The following is a 20,352-nucleotide window of genomic DNA, read 5'->3' on the forward strand; positions in this document are numbered from 1 at the left end:
AGCCTGACTGTAGACTGCAAGGTGGCTGGGCCAAACCACACAATCATGGTGTCAAGTGTAAATTTCATGTGACTAGGGCCTCCCATCGGGTAGACCGTTCACCGGGTGCAACTCTTTCGATTTGACGCCACTTTGGCATCTTGTGTGTTGATGGAGGTGAAATGATGGTGATTAGGACAACATGACACCCAGTCCCTGAGTGGAGAAAATCTCTAACCCAGCCAGGAATCGAACCCGGGTCCTTAGGATTGACATTCTGTCACACTGACCATTCAGCTAAGGGGAGATACAATCATGGTGACATTCCAGAAAAGGCCTGCAATGACAAGCTGGGCTGCAGAGTATTTCCACATCATGCAGACACAGGGGTGTTGATTTGAACATGTCTGAAAGCAATGTATTGGCGCAACAAGTGTGCTATTTTTAACCACTATAAATACTCTCTGATTCTAGGACTGTTGGCAGCACCCTTTGCAACATCAGCTCCATGCAAGTTTCCATTGTGCTACGGGCCAACCAGCATCTAACACAGGTCTGACCAGGCATCTTCACCACACAAGGTCATCATTCTATGTCCACATCTGTGGACTTAACAATGACACAATGGATGAGCCATCTCACAGGCTCCATGGCAGCACCAAACTTCTGCTGTGGAGGGCAACGGTACACAGTCAAGGGAGTACTACTGCCATCTTTCCACACCATGGTGAGCTCTTAACCCAGTAGCAATGGCTGCCTAGGAGAATCCAGCAGGCGTTCACATCATTCTATGTCCACACCTGTGGACTTAACAATGACACAATGGATGAGCCATCTTGCAGGCTCCATGGCAGCACCAAACTTCTGCTGGGGAGGGCAATGGTACACAGTCAGGGGAGTACTGCTGCTATTTTTCCACACCATGATGAGCTCCTAACCCAGTAGCAATGGCTGCCTAGGAGAATCCAGCAGGCACTGCTCATTCGGGGCCACATACTGTTACTCAGACATGAGCTGCTGAGTGGGGTAAACAGTGTCAGCAAAGCAGGATATGGACAGCTAACGGCCATCCCACCACTGCGACCTTACAATGTCATCAGTGCCACCAGTGGATGACATGTCTGCAGAGGACATGTTGACGGATGTCTCAGCAGTCTGATGCTGTAGTTCAAGATGAAATAAAATATACTGTGTCTTGCAGCAGATTTTTCCTAGCCACCCCTGGCCACCACCTCCACAACCTGACACCCCACCACCACTACACCATAGCGACCCCACTCACACCAAGTTGTTACAGAACTATATTTATGATAAATTTATTTTTAGTAGTATAATGTGTAATTTTTGTGTGCCTCACAAACTGTTCATAGTTCTCACTTGGCTGAAACTTGCAAAAATTTGAAGCCTTCAGTGAAATAGCATATTTGCTTCAATGCCTGCAATACAGAGGCAAAGTAGTAGCAAGAACTACACAGCTGAAAATGAACAAGCTGTGTAGGTGGTAGCTGTGTGAATTAAACATACTGTGACCTCACAAACTGTGTTAGTGATAGATATCTGTTGGTAGTAATCATTTCTTTATCATGGTACTTGAACAAAAATGACACTGGGACAACAGTGTGCATTTAAGATCACATGCAGAGGAATGGCTTCTTTTGTAGGCAAAAGATCAGAATATGAAGGGTGTGGGAACTAACACACTTCCATGGTAATCTTAAGCCCTTTTTTTGAAGCTTTTTCACGTTCTCTGTGCCTGCATACCTGGAGATTTTAATTCTACAGTCAATTGTCAAACATTTCTTGATCCCTATCCTCTGATTTATGGAATTAAAATGGTTGTTACCATATATGCCTATTAGATATTTAGTTATATCTTCTACTGGATGAGGAAGCACTAAGGTAAACACTTCTTTCGATATGAATCATTACATGTATCTTTCATCCAGAAATGAAAATACTGCAACCATTTTTGGTGCTTCTTAGATCAATATCTTATGCCAGTCCCAATGTGCGGAAATGATATAGGTGACATGTTAGTAACTGAGGAAAATCATAAATCTGCAACTCCTTTCTTCAACATTATAAACAGCATGTAACTTCCAAAAACGATGGTTATTTCACCCCAATATTAACTAATTGAGATTCATTTTGAGCAAAAATATAACCTTCCTCATGCAGCAGCATGTGGAAGCCATTGGCAAATTACTTCAGCCTTCCTTATTAAGAGAACACCAGTAATTTCTGGGGAAAATTAAATACTCTGCTTAGTTTGTTCCCAGTATGGACAATAAACAGTTCACACAAGAAGAGAATGGAAGCTTTCGAAATGTGGCACTACGGATGAATGCTAAAGATAAAGGTCAACAATGTAGGAAAAACAGATTGCTCTTACTGTAAAGAAGACATGTCAAGTCACAGACAGGCACAATTAAAATACATTTACATAGCTTTCAGTCACAGCCTTCATCACTAAAAGAGAGACACACACCATTCAGACACACAAGAAAACACATCTCATGCACACCTGACCACCAACTCGAGCACCTCAGGCCAGAATGCAACTATCATGTGGGATGCATGCAGCAATCTGGAGTGGGTGGGGAAGGGGAAGGGATAGTAGTGTTCAGATGGGGAGAGAGACGAATACTGCCTGTTGGAGTGTGCAGGAACTAGGGTGCCAACAGGCACAGTGTCAGGAGGTTGTGGGGCAAGGAGGATGAGAAAAAAGGAGAGGAATGGGTAAGGATGGGCAGATGCATTAGCAGAGAGCTTCAGATAAATAGGGTGGGAGATGAGAATGGGGAGGAGATGATGGACAGAAGAGGTGGAAACTGCTGGGTGGAGGTTGTGGGAACAGTATGTTACTATAGGTTGAGGCTGGGATAATGACGGGAGCAGAGAATGTGTTGTAAGGATAACTCCCATCTGCAAAGTTTAGAAAAGCTGGTGGTGGAGGGAAGGGTCCAGATGGCTTGGCTAGTGAAGAAGCCACTGAAATCAAGTGTCTTATGTTCATCTGCATGTTGTGCCACAGGGTGGTCTACTTTACTCTTGGCCACAATTTGGTGATGGCCTTTCATCCTGGTGGACAGCTAGTTGGTAGTCATACCAACATAAAAGCTGTGCAGTGATTGCAGCTGAGACAGTAAATGATATGGCTGCTTTCGCAGGAAATTACTCTTTATCTAGAGTGCCTTAATTCTGATGTCATGAGTAATCAAGAAGCCTTCATTGTGTTTTTCTGATGTACTGCACAACCTGCTGCCTCAACTCATAAAATCTTCCCTTCTTTAGTCCTTGAAAAGTTATTCATGTATAATATGGACTTTTTAATTTATTCACACTAGGCACATTGCCACACAATTTTCTTCTTTTGCACAATTGTTTGTGGCCTCTGCTTCAGGAATCACCATTAAGTTAAAAGTAGCACCATACTGTTGGCTAGAACCACTTGTAAATGGTGTTTTCATACATCCTCATATTTCAAAAGATACATGACTGTGATTGACATCCATTATCTGATCAATACAATTTACCGTTGTGACAGTATTGACAATGTAAGCAAATTGAGTGCTGAATCATCAGAAATCAGAACACTGAGGTGAGACAGATTTATCTTCACTGCCAACTTTGAAAATTAACAGTGCTGTGGAGTGGTGGCATCACTGTTGAATGTTGTGTTTCCTTTGCTGAGCTGTGTTTTTGAGTGTTCTGTGAGAACATACTTATATTAGAATTAATTTGTCTTCTGTAGAAATTTGTGCTATTGTTGAATATTTGTTCATTTGTGGTGCCAGTTGTGCACTATAGTTGAGAACCTGTTCATTTGGATTCACATAGACTACCATGTTGTAGAAGTTCACAAAAAGTTCAGTACTGGGAGTCATTCCCATAGCTGGCAGCAAGTTGAAGTTTTTGTCCCACTTGTTGCTCCTTTCCCTGTGTGTGCCCTAGTGATTACTCAAGCCACTGCCACTGTTCCCCATCCCCACATTCTGAAATTATCAAATTAAATTTCAACTATGGTAGCCACATCTAAGAACATAAGATGACCCTGTATTTTTTGAATCACTAATTTGAGAAAATTTGTCATCAAGTGATCAGATAAATATGGTACCTCATTAACATAAAAAAGACCCTGCAATTTGTATGAATGATAAAAGTGCAGAGTACCAGATGCCTTTCAAAATTAGGTGTAAGAAGGGATCTGACATTGGGGAAAGCCTCAATCCAAAACTAAAATAGTGGTGCAAATGAAACTGAGACCCAGGAATTAGCAGTGACAGAGATGATGACACATTGAAATTGCCTACCACTTCAATGATTATTTCCCTTCAATCACAAATAAACAAGAAAATACAGATGTATTAGATTGACCTTCACAGACACTACATGTGCTACAAACATACATTAGTATCAACAATGCAACATCTACAAAGATCACACAACTCAACAGTTCACTATAAGCAATAATTTCATGTAAAAAAGAGTTCATATTGTATTCTGGTATATTCAAGTCTTATATGTTCACTATCATAGTATTTCTAGCAGAAGATCAAAATAATATGTGAACTTGATAGGGCTACATTTAAGTTATCTCTGTAATCAGCTAATTACTGAGGACATATTTTCTGATGAGTTTAAGTATGTTGTTTTAAAAGTGATCTATAGAACTGGAGGTAAGTACATAAATTGTAATTGTGGACCTATTTTATTCCTTCCAGTTGCTTCAAAAGTTTTTGAGAGAGTGGCCTATGATAGAATACTGCCTCAGTTTTGTTGGAAAAGTTGTTAATTGCTCCAAAGTTTGTCTTTCATAAAGGATACTTCACAAAAAAGATTTATAAGACCTCACAAATGGATTACTGTTAGAGATAAAAAAATCTTGACATATTTGGTAGCATTGTCAAGGCCTTTGATTATGTAAACCACAGAACTCCGCTTAGAACTAAAATATTATGGCACTGGTGGCATGTCTGAAGCATTGATAGAATTTTTCTGTCATAACAGAAACCAGAGTGTCATATTCACAGACTGAGCCACAAGAATAGGGTAGCTTAACATTTGGGATCCAACAAGAATAAGTACTGAGTCTGCTCTTGTTCTAAGTCTACATAAATAACCTTCCAAAAACTTTAAAGTAAAGTTTGAAAACTGTAATATTTGATCTTGATAGAAGCATGCTAATCAAGGCTTCAGACTCAACTTTAACACATCGATCACAGGAGATAGCTGAACAAGGCTACAACTAGTTTACTACTAACTCTCTAACTCTTTATCTCACAAAGAATCATATTAGCAATTTTAAACAAGCAAAAATTACCTACTAGCACCAGAAGTAGGCATTAGTGGTCATACACTAAATGGAACACTGTGTGTAAAATTCTACTGGGTCCACCTGGATAACATGTTTGAATAGTCAACACACACATAAAAGTAATTAAGAAGCTCAGTTCAGTATGTTCGGTTCTTAACAAAATATCTCATTATATTGACATAAAGATGGGAGTGACTACTTATTTTCAGGTTTTCACTTTGTAATGTTATGGAATTATCTTCTGGGTCAGCACATATAAAGTAAATAAAGTATGTAATTAGTAACAGTGAGTAATAAGAATATTATGTAAAATAAAAAAAAAATTAAAAAAAAAAAAACAAACACATGTTGCAGAAGCTTTTTTAAGAATTTTGGGATTCTTTACACACACTTCCCAGAAAATTTACTTCATGAAGGGTGTTTTTGTTGATAATAAGCATCAGTTTCAGCTGAGCTATGATTTGCACAGTCTCAATACAAGACATGGTTATGGAGTCTCTTGTGAGAGTGTCTTTGGATGAAAAGTTATTAGCATGTCAGATTTAGATTTTTATCTCAAGCTTTCTATGACTGGCTCCATCATTGTTATTGGGAGATAAGTCAAGGGTTGACTGTCAGATTTAGCCCCTGTCAACAATGGTGGTGGTAGTCATTGAAAGCTCAGGCTGAATTTGATCCAATACGTTAACTCAGAGCTTTTTATCCTACAATACAAGACATGAAATAATTTTCATATATGCTTTGTCTCTTTGTCCAGGGTTCAAATTGAAGTTATGTACTCTGGTGTAAAGCTCCCATCCAACATAAAGTAAGAAATTGAGAGTCCCTACTGACTCAAAAGAAAACTAAAAATTTATCTCGTTAATCACTCCTATGCAGTGCCTGACAACCTAGATTAAAGACTTGCTTGAGCACAAACAGCATGAAGTAGTAAAGTGATAATTTATTTTTAATACAGCATTCAGGCTCATTTTATAAGAGTTGCTGCTTTTTTTAATGTATTTCTTGACTCATACCACATCCTTAAAGATTCTTCTTCTTGACTGTACCTAATGAACATAGTGAATTAATGAAGAATGAATCCTGGTATGTCATGCAGAGAACCTTTCTGGCTGTGATGTGAAGGCAATTTCATGTAAGAAAGAGTTTCATATTGTATGCTGATACATTCAAGTCTTATGTGTTTTTCATGACTAACGTGCCATGAAGAATCATAGAAAATGAGTTCTAATATGGAAATTACATTTTTCCAGACGAATGTCCAAATAACATATCTTTTTCTTCTGTATGTCATGGATGTATCCTGAAAATAGGGCTGTACCTTTGTGTTATGCACTGCACAAATACAACAAATAACAATTCCAGGAGCTGAATTAGTACTAAGATGTTACAAGTACTGGGTTGATACATGGGAAAATGGTGTAAATTGTGGCATGAGAAAGTTTGGCTCATAACTGTGATGCAATTTCTTATAGTTCTGCCTGTTGTACTTCAGTAGCTGAATTTTATTTGCTTCTTTCTGGTTATTCCAATGTCATATAATAATTAAATACAATTGTATGAACATCTATAATTTGTACATGATTTATAAATTCATTTATGCTCTGATACTGTTTATGCAAATTAGAGAAAACATGATATGGATGCAGGGCAGTCATAGCTAAACAGGACAAATAAATGATAGAGTAACAATACCAGAGAAGGAAAGTTGCTACTCACCATATTACGAAGATGCTGAGTCGCGATAGGCACAAAAAAAAGATTCATACAATTTCTTAATGGCCGAAAGCTATAAATGTGTGAATATTTTTGTTGTGCCTACTGCGACTCAGCATTTCTGCTATATGGTGAGTAGCAACTTTCCTTCTCTGGTATTGTTACTTTCCATCCTGGATTTTCCATTAAACGATAGAGTAAGCAAACAGAGATCATGCGGGAGGCTCCAATACTTACGGCTGAAGTACTTTTCCTAACTGGGGCTGTGTTTGTGCAACATACTCAGCTTGCCTTCGTGTTACTACACACATCTCTTCATTATTTATCCATTTTATAACCTTTGCAACCCAAATGCCAGTCTCATCCCATGGTGTTGGCATACCAAATTTTTTATCATGCTTGAAATTTGGGCTTGTGTAACTGTAAAGACACATAATAAGCTGATAATAGAAGCACATTAGCAGTCATTGTGCCTTAAAAAAAATTGGAAAGCAAAACAATGTAACCTGGATTAATACTTCAAATTAAAACATGTACTAAAAATTATTAGTATTTGTGATTTCCATGTTATGGTTGTACATAATGTAGGTTGTTATAAGAAGAATGAGGAAAATATTAACAGAGATGTATAATTAGTTGAAATATGCAATATTTTTGCAAATGGAATGTATTATGAATTAAATGAAGATGTGTTTTTTTTTTTCCTGAGCATGAAAAGTAACTGGAAATATCTTTCCCTACATAAGCTTTAAAAAAAAAGACGAGCTCTATCAAAGCTCTACACTTCCAACTGAAAATTCTATAGACCAGCCCCAAAGTGCTCTGTGCTAAGTTTGTGGAAACAAAGGCACACACAAATAAACAAATTCAAAAAAGATCCAACATGACTGAAAAAGAGTGGGTTCTTGGAGTGAAGTCTTCTGCTAACATTACATACATTTCAGGTAGACTCGACATCAAAAGTTTACTGTACCTTTACATACACATGAATTCATTTGATTTCCAGTACAGGAGACCCACCAGAAAGTATAATTATCTTTTTAAAGTGCTAGTGCCACTGAAAACATTTCTTATAGATAAATATGAAATGCTGGTTTATGCAATGTAATTACAGCAAATGTATTATATGCTATTGTAGTGTTGTATTATCATCTAGAAATTCTGGCAAGGCACAGCAATTCTTGCGAGTACTTACATTTTCTCAGTATATTAACTAATGATATTCTTCTTGTGTCTATAGCCACATCAAGCAATCATCTGAACACAATATTTCCACAGGTGACTAATGCTAATCCCGCTGGCACTGATTGATGCCACGAATGACAGCCTTATTATATGACACAGAAGGCCAACAGGGATTGTGCAAAGAAATATTGCTGGTGTCCATTAGTGCACAAGAATGTATGGTGATCCAGTGATGAAAGCTGACAAAAACAATAAATCGCTATCGCTATTCTGCCAGTCAAGTCAATAACCATTGTCAGATGAAACATGGTTCCAAATCTTTCTTAGAGTGTAACGTCTCTATTTGTAATGTTGTGTGCCGGACTAACTCTGATAGCTTCCTTTAAAACATAGTCCCAATAGCAATACATAAGGCAACCATTCATGTCATATTATACAACATTCTTTGTCCCTCAGTAAGACAATGCTCCACCACCACAGATTTCTCAGGCTACATGAAACTTATGGGGCTATGTGTTCAGTACATGTGTACTGAATGGTTCAAATTGTCTGGCCAATTTACAGTTTGCCACAATGGCAAGAGATTTTATTAACACCAGGCTTCCTCAATCCTAGGCCATCACTAACCAAACCAAGGAGTTCTATAATCTTGGCTGTTGAACAAAATACACTTTTTATTTTATATCTTTTTAAAATTCTTCCTGTTTTCAAAGATATGCTCCCAATGCTCCCAGCATGTGGTAGGAAGGCCACTGATCTACATGCATCTTCTTGTGGTTCTGATGCAGGACCAACCTCAAAGGCACAACAGACATCTTTGTCTGTGTAGCTGTTCTGCTTGAACACAGACTTAAGGTAATCCTGCTCTTCTGACAAGCTCTGTGCATCTGAGATAGCATACTCTTTCTTTGCCAACATTCACAAGTTCCCTGTGCAATAGTCTGATGGATGGCAGTTTGCTCCTGGCAAATGTTGGTCCATATGCATCAATGTTTGATAAGCACTGTGTCCCAGGTCCCATAATCTTTTCTGTAGACCAGTATGTGTAGAAACAGTTCTGGTGACCAGTATGTCTAGAAACAGAGGCCTTACACCCATTTTGACCTCCATTGTGAATGTGATGTTAGTATGAAGGCAATTAAATTGATGCAGGAAACAGTTCAGAGTATCCATTCGATGTAGCCTTACCATATACATATTGCTGACATACCTCCACAAACAGGTATGTTTTAAAAATCCCATACTCAATTCCCTGTTTTCAAAATCTTCCATAAATAAACTGGTGACTATGGAGGATAATGGTGTCCCCATAACCACTCCATCAGTGTGTTCAAAATAATTGCCATTGATAAAAAAAAATGTTGACATCAGCACAAGATTGTAGAGCTTTGACATTTTTCCGCTAATTAACATCAAAGATTCTTCAAAAAGAACCAGAGTAAAAGAGACACTAAATCTAGATTCACAAGCAAATCCAAGAGGTCAGGACACAAAGATCTCAATTGAGGAATAAAAATCATAGAATTGGCAATAAAATGTTCACTTTTCCAACATGAGGGTTAAGAACAGATGCTAAATACTTAGCAAGCTGTAAGTGGGCACACAAAAATTGCACACAGTGGGAAATAACGGAACTCTATCTTTATGAACTATGGCAAATTGTATTATGTTGGTGGAATGGTGGCACCGAGCCAAACTTTTTTTAGTCACAGCACTGGATAATGAACTTTTCTTGAGAAATGAAGAGACTTCCATTTTATTCATTCAGTTGGATCATTATGCAATCTTGGTATGCTAAGCCCTTAGGTAAAAAATCCTTCTTATTCATATAGTCATCCTGTGAAAGAAGAACTGTGACATTATCTTTGTCTGATGGTAGAATTAATAAATCTAGGTATTTTCTAAAGGACTAGATTCCTGCCCTTTCGACATAGGATATATTACTTCACATGGTGAAGCCCAACACAGCGTATGTGAAACCTCTTGCCTGATTTCTTCTGCTCAGTCCTCAGGAAAGCTAGACACCACCTGCTTGGTCAAGGAAATAAGTACTGTGATGGGAAGACTCCTCGGTGTAGGAGCAAAATTTAGCCCTTTCTCCCAAACTGATCACACTGGATCATCCAGTTCTTTACTCATGAAGTTCATCATCATCCGTCAACAGGTGCCATAATGGGTGAAAATCAAATATGTTGAAACTTTGATAACTGCCTACTGACAGTGCTCCATTCCATTATGTCCCATTGTGAACAACTTGGATGCACCCACTTACACCTTGGCTAAGCTCTTAGTGTCTGTTTTAGGCCTCATATCGGAAAATGTGAACATCAAATTCTATGATTTTTATCCCTTGATTGAAGTCTTTGCATCTTGGTCCACTGGATTTGCTTTTGAGCTTTGATGTAGTGTCTCGATCTATCCAGGCTCATCTCAAAGTGTCCTTGACGTTAATTAGTGAAAAACAGGGCTTTCACTGAAGCTCTGCGGTCATGTGCTGACATAAACATATCTTTTCTTCAGTGTTAATTATTTTGAATTAACTGATGGAATGGCTATGGGGAGTCCATTATCTCCCCATAGTCACTAATTTATCTATGTTAGATTTTGAAACACAGCACTGAGAATGGCATTTTTAAAACTTACCTGCTTCTGGAGGTATGTCAGCAATACAATTATGGCATGGCTTCAAGTAATGGATGCTCTGAGCTGTTTCCTGCATCATTTTAACTGTCTTTGTCCTAGCTTCAAGTTCACAATGGAGCTCACAATGGATTAAAGCTTTTGTTACTGGATATACTGGTCTACAAAGTGGGTGAGGGGACCTGGGGCACAGTGTTTATTAAAATCCGATGGACGCAGACTGGCATCTGCATGCAGCAAATTGCCATCCATCATACCAGTGCAGTGGAGGAGGGGGTCCTGTGAGCATTGCCAAAGACAGCATGTGCCATCTCACATGCAAAGAGCTTGACACAGGAACTGGATCACCTAAAGCTCGTACTGAAGCGGAATGGCTACAGAGACATGCAGATCCATTGAGCAAATGAGTTTGGACCTGCACTAGAACCATGAGAAAAATTCATGTAGATCAGTGGCCTTTCTGATACATGCTGTCTTCAAAAATAGAAAGAATTTGAAAAAGATACACTCCTGGAAATGGAAAAAAGAACACATTGACACCGGTGTGTCAGACCCACCATACTTGCTCCGGACACTGCGAGAGGGCTGTACAAGCAATGATCACACGCACGGCACAGCGGACACACCAGGAACCGCGGTGTTGGCCGTCGAATGGCGCTAGCTGCGCAGCATTTGTGCACCGCTGCCGTCAGTGTCAGCCAGTTTGCCGTGGCATACGGAGCTCCATTGCAGTCTTTAACACTGGTAGCATGCCGCGACAGCGTGGACGTGAACCGTATGTGCAGTTGACGGACTTTGAGCGAGGGCGTATAGTGGGCATGCGGGAGGCCGGGTGGACGTACCGCCGAATTGCTCAACACGTGGGGCGTGAGGTCTCCACAGTACATCGATGTTGTCGCCAGTGGTCGGCGGAAGGTGCACGTGCCCGTCGACCTGGGACTGGACCGCAGTGACGCACGGATGCACACCAAGACCGTAGGATCCTACGCAGTGCCGTAGGGGACCGCACCACCACTTCCCAGCAAATTAGGGATACTGTTGCTCCTGGGGTATCGGCGAGGACCATTCACAACCGTCTCCATGAAGCTGGGCTATGGTCCCGCACACCGTTAGGCCGTCTTCCGCTCACGCCCCAACATCGTGCAGCCCGCCTCCAGTGGTGTCGCGACAGGCGTGAATGGAGGGACGAATGGAGACGTGTCGTCTTCAGCGATGAGAGTCGCTTCTGCCTTGGTGCCAATGATGGTCGTATGCGTGTTTGGCGCCGTGCAGGTGAGCGCCACAATCAGGACTGCATACGACCGAGGCACACAGGGCCAACACCCGGCATCATGGTGTGGGGAGCGATCTCCTACACTGGCCGTACACCACTGGTGATCGTCGAGGGGACACTGAATAGTGCACGGTACATCCAAACCGTCATCGAACCCATTGTTCTACCATTCCTAGACCGGCAAGGGAACTTGCTGTTCCAACAGGACAATGCACGTCCGCATGTATCCCGTGCCACCCAACGTGCTCTAGAAGGTGTAAGTCAACTACCCTGGCCAGCAAGATCTCCGGATCTGTCCCCCATTGAGCATGTTTGGGACTGGGTGAAGCGTCGTCTCACGCGGTCTGCACGTCCAGCAGGAACGCTGGTCCAACTGAGGCGCCAGGTGGAAATGGCATGGCAAGCCGTTCCACAGGACTACATCCAGCATCTCTACGATCGTCTCTATGGGAGAATAGCAGCCTGCATTGCTGCGTAAGGTGGATACACACTGTACTAGTCCCGACATTGTGCATGCTCTGTTGCCTGTGTCTATGTTCCTGTGGTTCTGTCAGTGTGATCATGTGATGTATCTGACCCCAGGAATGTGTCAATAAAGTTTCCCCTTCCTGGGACAATGAATTCACGGTGTTCTTATTTCAATTTCCAGGAGTGTATAATATTAAAAGTGTATTTCATCCACCAACCAAGATCAGAGCTCTCTTTGGCTCAATTAAAGTTCACCTAGGACTGAGGAAGCCCAGTGTTTATAAAATCCCTCACCACTGTGCAAAATGATACGTTTGCCAGACAGTTTGTACCATTCAATACAGATGTACTGAGCACCATCACCACACACGATTGATGTAGGCTGAGAAATCTGCAGTAGTGGGTCACTGTCTTACCAAGAGACACAGAATGTTGTATGATAAGACACAAATGGATGTCTCTGGCTCTCACTACTGGGACTGTGTTTTAAAGAAAGCTATTGAAATTAGACTGGCATGCATTAAGAGAAAGATTAATCTTCAAAGCAAGAACCCTCTTTTACCTAATATTAAACACAATGGTTGTTGTCATGACTGGTAGAATTTATAGATAGTGGAACTTGATAGTGATTTGTCATTTTTGGCAGCTTTCACCACTAGGGTGATGTACATTCACCTGCACTAAGGAGCAACAGCAGTGATTTGTGATACATGTACTGTTGGCCTTCCTCAGCCTGTAAAAGGGCCACTGTTCAAAGTATCAATCAGCTGTAGCAAGATCAGCATACAGGATTCTCACCTGAAAATGGCAGCCAAGTGGACTGGAAATATTGTGTTCAGATGAATGCTTGATCTGGCTGCAAACCCAAGAACAGTATGATTAATAGCAGCACTTTTCTACCTGTACATTGTACGGTGGCTTTTTCAGTGCCCAACTCCATACAATGGATATTTCTTCATTTTAATTTGTTATATATTCTAATGATCACAAATTATGGGGTTTAAGCATGAAGTTTTATCTACATGTAGTGAGCAAGAACTTTTGCTATTTATGGCATCATATGTGTGGTGCACATATTTTTCTTCAAATAATTTTGGGTTTTGGTGCTTGAAGCAAAATTGCTCAAAAATGTATATACAACATTGTTATTTAGATTTGACAACACACTACCTCTATACTGATGAGTTGCACTATCGCAAACTTAATATTTAATCCATCTGTGAGGTGACAATATTTAGGTTGCAGTGAATGAAATTCCTGACATGCCATAAAAAAGTTCTATTTTTCTATTTTTTTGATATATTATTTGAAATTCATTCCCAATAAAACCACATATCTTACAAATGTTTCAAAATATGTGTGGTACACTATGTTTTGGAACTCATGTTTGTTGAATTAGATAACACAGATACTTCAAATACTTAACTATTTAGTTTATAATGAAATGTATAGTTGCTACTTAGTATTTAGTGGAGATGCTGAGTCACAGAAAGGCACAACAAAAAGACTGTTGGAAAGTTAGCTTTTGGCCGAGAAGACTTTTGTCAAAAATAGACGACACACACACACACACACACACACACACACACACACACACACAAATGCAACTAAAACACACATGGCCACAGTCTCTGGCAGCTGGCTCCAACTGCCAGAGACTGTGGTCATGTGTGTGTGTGTGTATGCATGTGTGTGTGTGTGTGTGTGTGTGTGTGTGTGTGTGTGTGTGTGTGTGTGTGGTGTTTGTTTCCTATTTTTAATGAAGGTCTTGTTGGCTGAAAGCCAACTTTCAGATGGTCTTTTTGTTGTGTCTTTCTATGAGTCAGTATCTCCACTGTATGCTGGGTAACAACTATCCGTTTGTTCCCCAAAACACGGGAGAACTGCCAGATATCAGTAACATCCTGTCACGATACTTCGGCGCAGAGTCTTCTGGCCATCTTCAGGTGAGTGCCACTATAGTAGTACTGGCGAGTACACGCTGAACTCCACTATTTAAAGCCATACTGAGGTGACATTGCGCATGCACTGCTCGGTGTGCGCGTTCATAACAGCTCCGTGCGCTGCGCCTCGCGCCCTCCACGGTGAAAGCTTGGCGTATCGATATCAGGTAGATTTTCATCTTTATGCAGATAACTACATTGACTATGAAGTTTCTCTATAACAGGATTCCAAGCAGAGTTTAGCTGATAACCGCTATCTCAATTGATGAGAGTCTTGTTGTCAGACAATCTTATTTCCACAGATTCATTGATAATCGAGCTCCAAAAGTTTGATGTATGGCCAAAATTTTTGTGTCATTGTAATTCATGGAATGGTCTGCGGAAATACAATGTTTGGTGATTGTGGACTTGGTGGGTTGGAGAAGGCGAGTATGGCGTTGGTGTTCCACAACGCATTCCTGCACAGTTCGTGTTGTTTGCCCTAAATATGTTTTGCCGCATTCACACGGAATTTTGTAAACACCTGATTTACGCAGGTCCAGGTCATCTTTAATGGATCCCACCAGTGATGAAATTTTGGAAGGAGGGTGAAAAATGACTCTCAGTTGATACTTTCTCAATATTCTGCCTATCTGTGAAGAAATATTCCCTATAAATGGTAGATAAGCAATTGACCTGAAGGCCTCTTCCTCTTCCTTGTTCCGTCATTTGTAGGTCTTCATCACTCTGTTCACTTGCCTAGGTGAAAAGCCATTCTTCAGAAATACTTTTGCAGGTGATCCAGTTCCGGTTGAAGGCTGTCGGCATCAGAGATGGTATGGGCACGGTGAATCAAGGTTTTGAGAAGGCCCATTGTTTGTGCTGTATGGTGGCAATTAAAGTGCGCATCATTTACGACAGCGGCCGAGTTTAGGTTCGTTCTGTGCATCTGATGTCACAAAACACAGTCAGCCAATGAACAGAAAACGACGTTGCCAGAGCTCGACTGCAGTGCAGAGCACGGACGAGTGTCTTCAGTTTTAGAAATTTTCAGTCATAAATAAAGTAATTGAACAAAAGCAATGTGTTGATAGCAGACTTTCTTTTATAGAAAGTTTGGAAAAAGCATTCTTTATATCAATTGCTTCATATTCTATTAATTAATTAAACCAAACAAGCAATAAGCCTCCTAATTCAGGTGATAGCAAGGAAAGATGTTTGTATCATTCTCACTAACCACTTTTTCGCAATAAAGAACAGCAGTAATTGTTTATTTCCTATTGTATTTCAACGAAACGGGAGTAATTCATAGTCACACCAATAGTGTTTGTCAGTATTTTGCGTGATCTTTTAAAGTCATCTGGGAGGTCCATCGAATTATGAGCTGCGTTAGCGTAATGGTTAAAGTGTTTGGCTGCTAAGCGAAAGATTCTGAGTTCAGACCTTGTTCGGTGCTTAATATTTCCTTTATTTAAAAACAATATCAGAGTGTCTTACTTCATGAATTTTATTCGTTTGAATGTAATTTTTTGAAATTTCTAGTGGCAACTAAAATCGATCATACGGAAAGTATATGCTATGTACTTTTACCTCTGCAAACTCTTCAAAATTTCGTGCAATGGTTTACTACAATTCATTTATGGGGGGAAGGTATCAGTCAAGAAGATGTGAAAAAATCAGATTTTTGGGCCAAATAGTTTTTGTGAAATCGAATGATAAAGTGTGTCAAAGCAGTTGAAACACCATGTGTGTGCACAGGTGAGCAGTGCAGTGATGACAAAATCGTGCACAGCGTGGAATGTGGGGAGCATGTCTATGTAGCAGTGAAAGGGTTAATGCGGCCATGGTGGCTTTACTTCATAAACTGCGTGCTCCCACCTGAACGTAAGTTTGCAAACTATACTATGGCGCTGCTTCTCTTGGCGCGTGCAACTGGCAACGCAGCAATCTCCCGCGCCTGGGTGGGCATGCACGAATCGCCAAGATAAAGGAATTGAACTATAGTAGCTTGTAGATACAGGTCTGTATGAGTGGGTTTTCTGTACACCGAGTGATCAAGTGTGCCATCACTCTTCCGTCGCACCAAGACGTCTAAAAATGGCAGACAACCATCTTTCTCTATCTCCATGGTAAACTTTATGTTTTCATGTATGGAGTTCATGTGACATAAATATTCTTGGAGATGGTCCAGACCATGAGGCCACACTATAAAAGTGTCGTCAACGTATCGTCAAAATACTGTCAGTTTAAAAGTGGCAGAGTCGAGTGCTTTCTCCTCAAAATCTTCCATAAAAAAAAAAATTGGCCACCAGGGGAGACAAAGGACTCCCCATGGTGACACCGTCAGATTGTTCGTAAAATTCATTGTTAAATATAAAATATGTAGAGGAGAGAGTGTGCTCAAACAACGCTGTAATGTCTGCACCAAACATATTGCCAATGAGGTGTAGTGAGTCCACCAGAGGCACCTTTGTGAAAACTGAAACCACATCAAGACTGACCAATAAGTCGTTACTTTGCAGTTGTAGTGGCTGAAGTCGGCTGATAAAATCACCAGAATTCTTTACATGATGTACACACTTGCCTATCACTGGTTTCAACAAAGATGCCAAGAATTTTGCTAGGTCGTAGGTGGCTGTTCCAGTGTTACTCACAATTGGACGTAATGGCACATTTTCCTTGTGGATCTTAGGCAGTCCATACAGCCTACGTGGAACTGAACTGTTTGGTTTCAGTCTCTTGATGACCTCCTTCGGTAGAGAACTATTTGATAAAAGTTCTGCTGTTTTTCGCACCACTCGGCTCGTGGGATCCTTATCGATTTTGCGATACATTGAGTCACATAATAAAACATTGATCTTATTAATATAGTCATCCTTTGGTATGAGGACAGTAGCATTTCCTTTGTCAGATTTTAAGACTACTGTATCCACATCTGCTCATAAGTTACGGAGGGCTATCCTCTCCATGGGCGAGATGTTACTCTACATTGCTGCACCTCTGGTCAACACAAGGCAAGACTCTCGACGAACTTCTTCCACTTCATCTGTATCAAGATGGCATACAGCTTCTTTGATGGCACTTATGAAATCCACTAGTGGTGCTGAAACAGGTGTGGGAGCAAAATTCAGTCCTTTTGCTAGCACAGACACAGTCGCGTCATCTGAAGCTTTCTCTGTCAAATTAACAACAGATCGTCGAGTTGGAATTTCCTTCAGCATCTGTGTAGAAAGTCCATCAATCTTGGCAGTTTTCCTCGCCACAGGTTTATCATGGCTCCAGTTTGCTTTAGCCCATGTCACACCATCCACCCATTCCCACGACAGAGAAGATAGTCTTGCTGCCAATCCCAAATGTATGTGGAACATTTCCTTTGACACAGAATCCAATTCATGTCGACTAAAACGAATCCTTTCTCTCACCAAAGCCATGCTTGCTTTAGGTTTGATGTTGTTTGCAGCAGCGGTATTTATGAAATGCACAATTTTGGTAAACATTGGAATAATGCCCTTGTCTCTGCAACTTAATAAGAATATCAATGAGCTCAGCAGCCTCGCTCTTCTTTCATGTAACTTGTCGAATCTTTGAATACATTCCATCACTTCCTCCCCATAGAGTTGCTTGATGCGATGTTCAAAGCTTTCCCGGCATACTGATTGTTCCATAAAAACATGGGAGAACTGCCGGATATCAGTAACGTCCTGCCACGATATTTCGGTGCAGAGTCTTCTGGCCATCTTCAGGTGAGTGCCACTATAGTAGTACTGGTGAGTACGTGCTGAGCTCCACTATTTCAAGCCATCAGCACGTGTCTTCCTACTTCGATACCGCGGCCTGCAACAGGAACAATAACTTGTTATCTGTGCCTGATCTCCACCTCCGTCCCACTTCTATGCCTCAGTGTTTTGTGCCACGACATTCACCTTATCCGCACACCGTTTGCAGTGGAGTGACTATGAACAGTGAACATTCACACATTCCGTCCCACGTTTGACATCATTTCCCACACTGTGCTTCTGGACAGCCCACACCTCCGCAGCCTCCCTGCAACACAGGTGGCCCCAACTCTGATCATATGTCGAGATTTCCACAGACTAACACGCGTTCTCAAACTTTGAACTTTTTCTCACCTGTCACCCCCGTGCTGGCTCCAGTTGAGCCAGCACATTTCTCACCTGTCACCCCCGTGCTGGCTCCAGTTGAGCCAGCACATTTCGGTGCCTCATCCGCGTCGGTCTTCCATGATGCCTCAATCCAAACACACCTGCAATGTGTTGAGCTTCTGCAACTGCAATTGACACATTATGGTGTCTCACCCGCGTCGGCCTTCCGCGTCGCCGATGGATCACGCTCAAGCACAATGTGTCACCTTCACACTGCCACCTGAACAGAACAACCTGTTCTTCCGAACATTCTATAACACTTACCGGACTCATCTACCCGGTACACTCTAGCCAAAAAGACAGTTCTACGTCTGCTTGCATGCTCAACTAAGGCTGCAATATAGCAAGTGCTCCACGTCAAGCTTCTAGGCAACGACAAACCTTCCCAGCTCTGGAGATGGCTACGTGCCCTGGTCAGCGCCGATCTACTCTTTGTCACAGCTCTCTTCACCATCTGGTCAGATTAACTATCTCCTCACATCCGCTTTGCTCTGGCTCAAAGGTTTCCTGAACCTATCGAGCAAAGAATGACAATTGCTGACAAGCTACACGATGCATCACTGCTCTATTTCGCCAGCCACTGCCTACCTGACAAGTCTCAGGTTCAGGCTCATCATCCTGCGGCCGGATGCGGCTGGGGACGTACTGTGCCGACCGTTCCGCTCGCTCTGGGAAGCAGTAAACAAGCAACTGGGACATCACCGGCTCCGCCCACAGTCACGCCCCCTCCTGCAACTGAACCTGCTGTGGCCACTGAACCTCAGCCACTGCCACTGGCAACGAACGTTCCGCAGGAAATGCAACCCCACTATCAGTACTGTTACTTCCACACACAGTTTGGTGAAGCGGCACGGAACTGCAGACCACCCTGATACTTCCCAAACGCCAATCGTAGGTAGGTCTGGGTGCCACTTCCTGTGCACAACATGACAGGCACCCCCTAGTGCTCCATTCTGTTCGTGAATGACCGGATAATTGCGGACGACTTTACATTAAAGACATTTTGTCGGGATACCTTTTCGTAGTGGACACAGGTGCCGATGCTTCGCTGCTGCCTACGTCCTTAGCGTCGTCGAACATCTGCCCTCATCATACTTCACTGCAAGCTGTGAATTCAACTAAACTACAATGCTTGGGTTCAACTTCCTACATCGTCTCACTCTCCGCAAACTGCAAACTCAAGTGGACTTTTTTAGTGTGCGAAATTGACGAACCTATACTAGGCATTGACTTCTTGTGACACCACAAACTTTCACCGGACCTATTGTGAAACCCCGTGTTTCATCATCCATCCAAGACTCACTTCCTCTGTGCTCCATCGAGCAAACCCCCCCGTGACACATCGGTCTGGGCTCATCTCATCCGTACATGCTCGTCTCTGTCAACAACGTTACAAGAAACCACGCACAAGTGGCTTGTCGAGCTTGAACACGTCACTCATCTATGCAAGGAAAACCACGAGCTCTACCTCCAGCTCCACAAAACACAACTCCAGCTCTCTGATGCAGCAAAGGAATTACAGGCACTACAGCAGGGACAAAGCAAGGTCAGTAAGTGTGCCGAATCTACTTGCAGTCCCAGCAATCGATCCTCCTGCTACCCCTCGCAACTGTGCTATCAAGACTGCCATAACATGTACTGACAGTTACGCAGGTCCACACCCTCCTAACACTGTGACACTCGGCCCGA

The 20,352-nt window shown here is 41.7% G+C and overlaps 1 protein-coding gene across 1 annotated transcript in view; it reads right to left on the reverse strand.

The window, feature by feature from the left end:
* The window catches only part of LOC124607584 (EF-hand domain-containing family member B), a 367,336-nt gene that overhangs the window by 63,644 nt on the left and 283,340 nt on the right, over window positions 1-20,352 (reverse strand). The window contains exon 5 of the mRNA XM_047139916.1: window positions 7,250-7,432. Within this exon, the coding sequence (XP_046995872.1) occupies window positions 7,250-7,432 (183 nt within the window). The remainder of the gene's footprint in view (window positions 1-7,249; window positions 7,433-20,352) is intronic.

The sequence above is a fragment of the Schistocerca americana genome, chromosome 1 (genome assembly GCF_021461395.2).
Source record: "Schistocerca americana isolate TAMUIC-IGC-003095 chromosome 1, iqSchAmer2.1, whole genome shotgun sequence".
Taxonomy (NCBI): Eukaryota; Metazoa; Arthropoda; class Insecta; order Orthoptera; family Acrididae; genus Schistocerca; species Schistocerca americana.